Source organism: Cyprinodon variegatus, unplaced genomic scaffold, assembly GCF_000732505.1.
Source record: "Cyprinodon variegatus isolate N-32 unplaced genomic scaffold, C_variegatus-1.0 Scaffold137, whole genome shotgun sequence".
NCBI classification, from domain to species: Eukaryota; Metazoa; Chordata; class Actinopteri; order Cyprinodontiformes; family Cyprinodontidae; genus Cyprinodon; species Cyprinodon variegatus.
Genome location: NW_015150590.1, coordinates 128,871 through 140,552, shown reverse-complemented (window position 1 = coordinate 140,552; position 11,682 = coordinate 128,871). Strand labels below are relative to the sequence as shown.

General features: G+C 36.3%; 1 protein-coding gene across 2 annotated transcripts in view; it reads right to left on the bottom strand.

Moving 5' to 3' along the window:
• Positions 1-10,779, bottom strand: part of LOC107085927 (netrin-G1-like) — an 81,181-nt gene extending 70,402 nt beyond the window's left edge. For both annotated transcript variants that reach the window (XM_015376584.1, XM_015376585.1), the window contains exon 1: positions 10,486-10,779. In XM_015376584.1, the coding sequence (XP_015232070.1) occupies positions 10,486-10,731 (246 nt within the window). In that variant the 5' untranslated portion in view covers positions 10,732-10,779. The remainder of the gene's footprint in view (positions 1-10,485) is intronic.
• Between the last annotated feature and the right edge of the window lie 903 nt (positions 10,780-11,682).

Below are 11,682 nucleotides of genomic sequence, written 5' to 3'. Positions count from 1 at the left end.
ATATATATATATATATATATATATATATATATATATATATATATATATATATTCTTTGTCACAAGCTCATGTTCTCTACCAGAGGCCTGAGAACTTCAGGGTTCTTTTAAGTATTTTTGCTATACCTACTCTCTGGAGCCACTTCCCTAAAATTGTTACATATATAATAACTTTTCAAGTCAGGAAAGCTCTACAAAGTGCTCTGCTCTACATTCAATGATTCACCCATCTCACACACTGATAGTGGCAAGCTACAATGTAGCCAGAGCTGCCTTGGGGCTAACTCACAGAAGTTAGGCTGCAGTACACAAGAGCCCTCTGACCACCATCAGTAGGCAATGCAAAGGGTAGTTAGATTTCTTATGTGCACACACACAGCTTTGTTTTTATACCATATGGGGACATTGACTTTAAAAATAACTGTTTTTTAAAAAAGCCACCCAAAATTTTAAGAACAACCAAAAGCCACAGTGCAGTCTGAGTGCATATTCCTCTCAAATTATTTCTTCTTGACTGTAGGTGGCAGTGAACACAGTGAACGATGTATAACAGCAGTGTTATGTAAGGCGGGACCTCAAGTTCATCTTAAGAAGTAAAAGCCAGAGTTAAGATGGCCAACGGCAAGTATTGACTCAAAGCTAATGCTGTGATGGTAGATCTATGTGAATGTGCTTGGAGTTGCTTATGATGCTCCTGCTCCTGCACAAGTACTGTATGCCCCTCAACACCATCCAGGATGTAGTCATAATCCTAGGGGTGAAGTTGCACCAAAGATCTGTATGCCAATTTTATAAATGACCCAGTGTCCCAGACATTGCTCTGAGAGTGCCTATATGGTGTCCCTTCTACTATGACAGATGAACAACTGGTCTGACTACTGGTAAGCAGCTGTAGTTGAAATGCAGAGCTGTAATACAGCTAGGCACAGAAAATTCACCAATTCAGGTTGTAAGTTAGGAAGGGGGAGTGCAGTATCCTCCCACCTCATTGGCTAGATTCACATAATTTGGGGGTAGCACCTGATGTAGGAAATAAATGTTGAGCCACAATGTCATCTAGACTAAGTGACCATCACAAGCAACTAGGTTTTGAATAGGCGGTGTCATGATTGTGCCCTTTGTGGACTTCTGTTTGTTTCTTTTTGAGTTTTCAGTTATTTCTGCCATTGTGTTTTGTTGGTCATTGGTTTCCTTTCCATTTTTTGTTATATTTAAGCATGTGTGTATGTTTTATATTTAAGTTACTCTGTGTTGCTCCCTTGTAGTTACTTCTATCCACAACAGTTGGTAACAGTCATGCTATTCAACATGCACAAAGTTTAAGATCCAGACAACAAAGAATATCCCTGAGATATCCAAATCTTAATGCTTTTTTTTCTTTTCATGGGAGAGCCAGAGCACTGTTCTAAGACTACAGAGCATCTCTGCTCGAGGCTTTTTTGTCGCTCAGTGTCACAATAAAGAATAAGAATAGAAGAACTTCAATTAAATTTCATTTCAGTTTATCTATATAGTGCCAACACGTCATCTCGAGGCCTTTTACAGAGACAATACTGTAAATTTCGTGAGGAAAAACAGTTGATTACATCCAGTCATTGGCCTGCAAGACATGTTCCTACTGGGTCAGCTTGCAAGTTTCTGTTGATGGCACAGATGTCTATTGATGGCATGTTTCTAAATAAAACACACATCCCTCTCTCTCCCTTTTTCGCTTCTGTTTGAAACAAAAACTACTTTTATTCTCACTGATTCTCTCTTTCCAGCCTGCCTTTACTCTCACAGGTTGGTCAGTGCCGGCTTATTCATAAACGGGGTAGAGGGAGGGACACATTCAGGTTACCATGGTTACCACAATTGGGCCTGAAAAATCATACAGTTTTTTTTTTTTTTTGTGTCTTTCTTAGTATCAGCAATAGCATGTCTTATTGGTTATTGCTTGCCATATATGAATAAGGCTGCATAGCCCCAAAGGCCCATGCCTGTAATGCCCATTGTATAAATTGGCCTTGACACAATTTTAATTTTGACCTTTCTATTACTTTCCAGATTCTTTTGAAATGTATTTCTTTAAATCTTCTGGTTATGTTGTTAGGTTCTGAAAAAATATACATTTTCTAAATCTACAATCTTCCACTCACTAGTCCTCTGCAAACCCAGAATTATACAAGAGGCACACACACAATCCTCCTTAAATAGTAGTAGGACACATGAAGCCATGGTGTAAACTCAATCTTGAAGGCTCTCACCTGCAACCAATCTCCTAATCATGAGCCTCTGCTCTAGTTTGTTAACACAGCTCTATGGCTTCATATAAGCCAATCAATGGCCAGGAAATCCTTGCTTCCTGCTCAACAGAATCCATCACCTGGCCCTTCCCCACCTTACTCTTGCTAAACTCCCCCAGGCTAGCTCATTCTCTAGCCTCCATTCCACCACCAGTGTCAGACTTCAGGGTGGATAAATGTCTCTAACTTACAGTAGATGTATCTCGTTAAGCAGAACTACATTTAGCATTGACAACTTTTGCCAGCGTTTGAGTGCTCAAGACAAATTATTTTCTTAATGTCAATAAAGCGTTATAATTGTCGTTTTTCTCTGTGGGAGTCACTCTAGTTTGAAATGTGATACAACACAAATGTAAATTCTTGTGGAGCATATTCACAAAATATTTTGTTTCCAAGTCATTCAAGTATTAAGCCCCCACATGTTGATCTATTTCTTATGACCATATAACATGGACTCTAACGAAAACATAAATAAAACAAAAAAGTAGCAGCTAGAGTGACGCACAGTGGGAATATTTTTTTTTTAACAAAACCCAATATTATATTCAAGACTAATCAAAGTCAATATATGATTTTAGCACTTTGTGGTGGGGAAGAGTAATATCTGGATAGGTATCCTATCTGTCGTGACTTAACGACTGTTATATTGGCACATTCAAGAAGAATATGGTGCTCCTGCACAATACAGTTCTCATTACAGAATATGCAAATGTGGTCTTTCCAATCTACCTCTCTCTGTATCAACCAGTAGTCTTTGTGATTCTGCCAGAAGATAACAGCTTGTGGTTACCACTGGTTTTCATGCAAAGGATACTTTACAACAAAAACCTGCAAGAAGAAATTTCATATAGTTCTTCTATATATAGCTATCTAGTTGTGTATAAACTGGAGTACATTTAACAAAGCAGGTTTACTCAACCTCTGTCTCTATTATCGTAGTAACATTCTCCCCAGAGCTAACCTGGTCGGGGGCAGGCTTTGTTCAGTTAACCCAATGTGTCCTCTGTCTCCGCTCTCCTTAGAACTAATCCCGTTGTTTTATTTCCTGATTTAGTCTGCAGATTTGTGTCATATAAATAAAAGTTCATGGGGGAGTTGTGGCCTAGTGGTTAGGGCATTGTGTTTGGCCCCCAGAGGTTCTGAGTTCAAGCCCCACTCCCACAGACTGCCACTGTGGGTGCCTGAGCAAGACCCTTAACCCAACACTGCTCCCTGGGCGCTGCACAGTGGCAGCCCACTGCTCACCAAGGTGATTTCAACAGTGTGAGAATAATGAAATGCAATTATCATTATAACTGTGTCAGCTATTGCTGTTTCTGGGATATTAAAGATTACTTTTAAGGTGATCATGAGGTCAACTATGCCCTCCATTGGGATTCCAGAGGTCAACTATGCCCTCCATTGAGCTCCAAATTGAATAAAAATAATCTACTTTTTATACTTACTTGAATATTTACTTGAATTGTGCAGGTAAAACTAGCATTTGTGCAGATTAGATTTTTAAGAAAGAGTAATGTTCAGTTTCAGCAGATGTCATCACCATCCCAGCAGTTATGCTGCGTTCATTTCCTAATGTATATAAAGGTATTGCATAACATTCTGGTATTGAATATATTTGGTGGGGGGGATGATTTTTTAATATTTAGCAAATCATTGCATGACATGACTTTCCCTGTCAAGAACTTGCTGTCGGCATACAATTACAATAAGAGCAGTAAGCACAGGTGAAACATCACAGACTGCTACTATAGTATCTGTTCACAACTTTCGAATCACCTTGGGAGTACCATACATTTTTTGGAAAAGCCAAGGAAGTGCTAAAAAAAAAAGGAAAAAGAAAGTGTCACTTTGGTTTATCCAGAGATGCGTCTGGAAATTGGTTGGATTCAGTGGTACTTCCTTCTAAATCTATCCATGCAGACAAAGTACTGATGGTGGCCAGACAGTCTGTGTTGGATTTAAGGGAGGATGACAAACAATGCTTCTAGGACTAAATTAAAGCAGCTTTTTTCTAAAGCCAACTAAAAGCCACTTGAGAGCTTTGTTTATTTGTACTTTTGCTGACATTATTTAAAGCATCTCTGGTAACTCCTTCAAGACTGTTGGAAGACCATTTCAGGTGACTACCTCTCGAAGCTCATCAAGAGAATGCCAAGAGTGTGCGAAGCAGTAATCAAGGCAGAAATGCAAACAGAAACGTAAAAACAACAGGCAGAAATAAATAGCATTAAACAAATAAATAGGGTAAAAAAATACAAAGGAATAATAAAAACAGACAAAAATATTATCCCATGCACATAAACAAATAAATAAATAAATAAATAAATAAAGTTGAGGATTATAATGGACTATAAATAAATAAGGTAATTATTAAAAAGGAGAATAAATAAAGAATCTAATTAAAAGAAATTTATACATTTATGTCTCACTGACTAATTACATTTCTACCTACATTTATTTGTTTATTGTATTTTTGGGGACAATTAATTGTATCTTTATTTATTTATTGACCATTTATTTATTTCTGTTTTTATTTTTAAATATGGCAGAGTTGGTCCTCTATAGTTTTCTTCCTAATGACACTGTGAAAAATATATTACTTTTAAACTTGTACAATTTTTTTTCATACTGAGCATGACGGTCTTGTTTTCAAGAGTAAATCTTAAAGTTTAAAAATTTGGGATTTTTAACTTTTTTTTTTTTAAGTTTATGAAGCGCACCGCATTTAAAGAATGATCCAAAGTAATTTTCCCCATAATGTTATCGTGACTACAACAGGCTTTGGCTGTTTTGATATGTATTAGTTTGACTATGTATTTCTCATTTTTTTTCTTTTCCACATTTGTTTTTTTTACTTTCTGGTTTTCAGTTTCATCTGCAAAAAATCAAACTTTTTGTATTCCATTTTCTGACAAGGAAAATGATTTTGACCAACAATAATCAGAATTTAATGATCTATAAATTGAACAACAGATATGAGAGTTCTTTTAATACATGTCAAAACATTTCCCTGTCATAGAGGACTGCAATCTTCTCCTTTGCCATCTTCCTTTCTTTTGCAACTTTAAATCTGCTTCTCTGTCTTTTATATACAGTCTGCATGTTTTTTTCATTCCTGCCTTGAAAATCTCTAATTTCACTGATGTTAAATTGGCACTTCCTGTTTCCTGATGTCACGGTGACTCGCTGAATCGGAGCTCCATGGATAATCACTTTGGTATACATACTCAGAGTTTATTAAAGTAACTCACAGCAGCCGTCGTGAGTTACTTCCTCATTGGGGAAATGGGTCTGAGTTTGTTAAACCTGTTTTGTGAAGTGGACTCCTGGTCTTAAAATCTCTGTTCAACAGTCATTTTGTTCAAGCCAAATTCAAGTTTGCCTCTACGCAAAGAGACAAACAATTTCTGCCTATGCTGTTAGAAAAGGCTGTGTGTTTGAATAGCAATTTTTAATATTTTGACGAATCTAAAATTAGCTTTTAATTCCAGCTAAATTAGTTTTAATTTATCTGGAATATTCTAAAACTTCATTATGTGTTGATGCTTTTATGCCTTCATATCACTGGTTGTGTTTAGAGTTGTTTTTTTTGACTGAAAGGTACATTTTCTCTTACCTGCATAAATTTTTTTCCAAAGCTGCCCTGCTGTGTATTTTTGCTCAACCTACAGTTTTATTATTCCATAATTAACTCCCCAATGCCTGCATGAAAAGCATTTTAAGAGTATGATGCTTCAAATTATGCTTTTTAACTTTGTGGTATAGGAGTAAACAAGGGTGAATACAAATGCATCTCAAACTATTGTTAATTGACTCTTTCTTTTCACTTCAATGTTAACTAGCCACTGTTTTTTGTTTGTAACAAACATCCCTTCAAACCCTTTCAAAGACTATTTTATTAATTACTCAATTTTCAATAAAGATATATTTTACATGCACACAACAATGCTTTTACAAATACTTAAACATTTCCAAATAAAGGGACAAAATTACCCTGAATGCTTTAATTTGTATGATATTGAAGCATGAGGTATTGTTTTTTTTTTTTTAACTTTGCAGTCATCTTCATCTTTGTTTTGTTCATCCTGCTTCTTGTTTAGCGTTAATGTTGCATATTTAGAGGGACTTACTGGGATGATAAAGGTTACACAGCTTGTTTTGACACAAGGCTCTGAAGAATATCACACATGGATACACCAGACTAACGTCGTCTTTTATCCTATAGTGGCATTAAATGTCTCACTGCCATCTGGCAAAGCATAAATAAAAAAAGATACACTTTTAAGAAAGTCCATCTTAATTGTTAAATGTTTACTTACTACAGCTCTCAGTAGGCAGGCACACAGCTTTTAATGAGTCACAAAAGCCTATGGGCTCTTTAAGCTTACTTTAAGTGTGTTTCCAAACAAACCAAGCCCGGGAATGAACTGTCGATAATGGCTTGTATGGGCCAAAACAACACTGACTGATTAGGCAAATGATACAGTTACCCTTGCACTACCATTGTGTGTAAGTGTGCTCACACTTCTGGGGACTTACAAAAACAACATGTCCTTGTGGATTTTTTTTTTATGGTTTCTGCTAAGTAAAGTAAAGTAAAAAATATTTTCATCAAATTAATGTTACCACATTATCATATCAACTTGTATAAATCATTGTCGGTTTTACAGCACTCAGAAAAAATAAAATAAGGTATATCAGATGTGGGAAAAGGGCAGTTTTATTAATCATGGGAAAATATGTGAATTAAAGGATACTAATAAAAATTTGAACATACAAAATGTTGAAGTTTGAGTGGATTTTTTTTTTGGAGTCTGTATTTTTCAGATTTTTATAAGCACAAGTAACAGATTTCATGCAGTCTTGAAAAATTTGGAAGTGTAAAGAACATGATTTATCATTTTGGATGATTTGAAAACTAAAGTCTAGAATAAACCAATGTTTGAATTGGCTTCTCAGCCTCAACTCTCTGGGAAACACTTAAAGCATATCTCAGGGCACAGATTACTTCTCACTGTGTTCAAGTGTAGGTATATTGAAGAATTTTCCTCAGAGATTAAGGCTCTGGACTAATTCACATCTGGTTCTTAGACCCCTGATTTTTTTAGGAAGAAAGTAAGCTTATAAACTAAAATTAATTTATTAACTACCAAATAAGCATAGGGGGATTCTTAAATCACGGAGTAAGTTCTTTGAATATGGGTATAAACTTTCTAATCTATTGGTTAGTGAAAGCAACTTTCCTTATTTTTTCACAAATCATGTTACCTGATGGCTCCTCAATTCATTAATCACTGCTTCAGAAACTTTTATCCTAAATTATATATATATATTATATATTATATATCCCTCCTTACATATCTTGTAGTATCTGACTAGGTTTGTCTCCATCAGACATTCTTACTTAACTTGAGAGAACTTTTCATTATCGTTTACATTACATGTGCATCTAACACTTCAAGCCCAGAGACGGCAATATTGCTTGATGCTGAAAATGCATTCAACCAAGTTGGGTGGAATACCCTGAGCTGTTTTGGTATAGGTCCTAACTTAATTTAACTTGTCAAGCTCATTTACACTGATCAAGATGTCTGAGTTTATACCACTTATCTCTATCTATTCACTGGATTGCTGATTGCCCGAAAAAACTGACGCCACCGGCCGCCATATTGGTACTCCCCAATCCCATGGAGATGTGCAATAAGCATGCCTACATATGTAGCATTTGGCTGCAAAAACAAGCAGTTTGCTGGGTCTGGGAAGACATTTCACAGGTTATTTCACACTCAGTGGATGTGCTAACCGAGAAAATCCATATATACGCCGATGTATCCTATAGTACAGAATGTAGCATAACACTTGTCTATTTTTAATACAAATTTAAACCACAAATAATAATAGCATACAATACAGCCTTTAAATTTATATATTAGAATTATGCATATTCACAATGGGTTCATTTCGCACACTATAACCATTTTAATTGAAGACATCATAACTTTTCATGCATTCCATTGCAAAAAATTCACTCGTCAATTTGACAGCATGTGGGAGTTCTAGTAGTATCAGAATTCTGGGAGTCCTAGTGTTAAATGCTAATGCACAGGCACAGCATAAAATTATAGGGCATCATTCATGCACAATTTGCAAATAGGAAAATACTTTAGCATTAACAGACATGTACTTGTAATTCAGTCTTGATTTGAAACATTGAAATTACATGTAATATGTTATTACCATAACAATTAAATAAATACATGTCTATTACATGTAAATCATCAATTTAGAACTTTTGGCACATGTGTATTATTATCCTCCATTAACACATGAATTTTGTTGTGATGACCTTGTATAATATGTTATGTTATATGTTTTATAGGCTTCATACTGTACTAACTATCCAATGAGATGTGCCTATTTTTCTATTATAATTTAAAGTAATCTACTTATGCTATGAAACACCATGTGTGTGTCAAAGTGATGAATTTATCTTTGTTTAAAAAGGCTTACGCCTGCCGGAAAATGACAAAATCATCGTTGTTCGATGCTGTAGTGCACATATTGTTAACATTGAGACCGGTCTAACTAGGGAAATATGGCAGCTGGTGGCTTTATTTCAACCCCATACTACCAACGGGCTACCAGCAATCCAGTGAATAAATAGAGTTTAGTGGTTTATACCAGCAGTATCTCATCTGAGTATTTTTCTTTTCACAGTGGAACTGTTAAATATGGAAGTTAGGTCCCCTTGAAGGCAGCTGCACCTCAGAACTTCCCTACGGGTTCTTTACCTGGGAGCAAGTTCTTTACTGCTCTTAACTCAAACTGGGTAAAACCATATAAAAAGGACTATAAAACAGAAATGAAAAAGTAACAGCTTTATTCTATGCTTTTCATTCTAGCAATAGGGACTCTTGCCTTTGGTTTTAGAGTTAACAATAGTCTACAAGGTATCTCACATGATGGCCTAACTAACACTGCTTCACTTTATATGGACAATGTTTCATTTTATGTTTTATTTTATTTTTATAGGAGAGTGTTGCCTAGTGGTTAGGGCATTGTGCTTGTATTTCAGAGGTTCTGAGTTCAAGCCCCACTCACACGGACTGATACTCTGGCTCCCTGAGCAAGACCCTTCACCCCACACTGGGTGCTGCACAGTCCCGGGTGCTGCATAGGCAGGTATCAGGTGTCGGTTTTGGGGCCAAAAAATGGCATTGGATCAACAATAATCTTAGATAGTTGCTGCCCCTTCAATTTAAGATATTTAAGAAAAAGTAAAAAAAAATACTGTCAGATGAGGAGCAGGATATTGCTCCTCCTAGAATCCACTGTCCTTCCTCATTTTCCAGAAATGCTTTTTGATACAGTTTAAAGTGATACATAGGCTTTTGAAAAGCTTGCAAGAATATTCCCGGATGTGGACCACTATAGTGAGAAACATGGCATTAGAGAGACGCAGGCCAGAATGGCTTACATCAAATCCTACCTGAAACTGTCTGGTAATCATAATGTTAAATAAAGTGAGATTGCTATCACTCTGGTAATGAAAGCCGCTTACGCTGATCACTAATGTTGATGAACTAATGTTGTTCCAGTGTGCAAGTTCGCCTAAACAGTGTGGTAATCTTCTTTGGCCCCTCAATAATCTGACTATTAAAGACAGTTTAGACTCACCATTCAAGGAATGGTTGTCAAGAATAAACAGCTTAGGCTACGTTGACATTTGGCAGACTTTTATTTTAATTTAGCAAAATGTATTGAAATCCTTAAGCAATATTAAACAAAATGCATTTTATCTCAAAAAAGTGATTGGTATTTATCTTTATATCAGCAGTTATGTAAAAACATTATGAGTTTAGAGCTTAATGCATTCTTCCATATTGTTTTTTAAAAAACATTTATTGATTTATACTGATGTACTTGCTTTTATATAAAAAGGTCCTATGATTTGTACAAATGCCAATCAATCTATCTAAATTCATCTTTAATATCTGTGTTTACTCATGAGGAAACATTTTCAAGTGCATGTTTCAGCTGTAGTTAGAACTTGTCTTCTGTTGCTCACTGGGTCTATGCACATTAATCTCTGCCTTGATGGCCTCACAAGCTCTGCTTTGTATCCATGACCCAATATGCTGTGTGATCCTGCCTACACCCTCATTTGTCTCCATCAGGGGACAAGCGAGGCTACGACTTACCAATGCGCAGTACGTCTCGGGCGGATCTCCACACGTGATGTTTGAGGGGTCAAGGGCCACTCGCAGGTACTTTGTCATGTCGGTGGCTTCTGGCTGACAGGCCATGTAGTCCCATGCAAGGCCCTCCTCAGTATAGATCTGGGACTTGCACACGTCATAGTGTCCCCAGGCTGCAGGGTAATGTTGCATAGCATGTGACACAACGGTGCACACAGCCTGAAGGGTGAGTAATATAGGCCAAAACATTGCTGATCTTTTGATTATGGTTTCTGTAGAACACCCTGTCTATGTTGCTGTCTTAACTGCCTCTTGCTATATCAAAGTTAGGATTTTAAATCACTCGAAGTTCTGCACAGTGAAATGAGGTATTGATGAACACGGACAGCATCTTGAGATTATATGTGAGCAAAGTTGGGGAAATTTTAGCCTCCCGCCTGTTATTCTGCCTTTGATTGATAGCACATCTGACTGGCAGATGAGACGTGCCAAAGAGTGAGTTTTTTCAACAGTGCCGATGGTTGATGGAAAGGTCAAAAATCCTTCCAAAGTGGATTTGAGATAGAAACGACATTCCTCATATTCCAGCAGATTTTGATCTTGATTTCTTGTCAGTGGTATAGCTCAGCACTGCCAGCATCCTAAAAGACAAGAGAAAAAGAGGGTTTGTGTAATGTATGTGAACTAGAATAATAAAATTCACAAAAGTTTCATTGTGCATCCTCATATGCACATGCAACAACAGGGTAGAAAAACAGAATACACAATGCAAGATATTTGTCTTTGTATGCTTAGAAATAACCATGTTGAAATCACTGCATACAATTCAAACTGAGCACACTTCATAGGGCATAACCTCATTTAGATTTTCATCCAAACAGCCTTATTTTCAACTTTAAGTTGAGTTTTTTTTCCCCCAACTCCTTAGATAGCCTTTTGTGAAATTTATCATATGTCTAACCCATTTTTGAACAATTCAGATACAATAAAGTAAATCAGAGAGACAGAATTGAGCTTTTAAGATAATGTTTCTTAAAACTCTCACAAGTCATAAATCTGATGATATAACTTATCAAGCAAAAATGACTCACTCCAAATGTCTGAGACCTATATAATCACAAAATGACAAGTGTTTTAAAAAGAACAGATGTCTCTAAAAAATAATGGGTTTAGGTTAATTGAGTTCCCGTCAGTATTTAT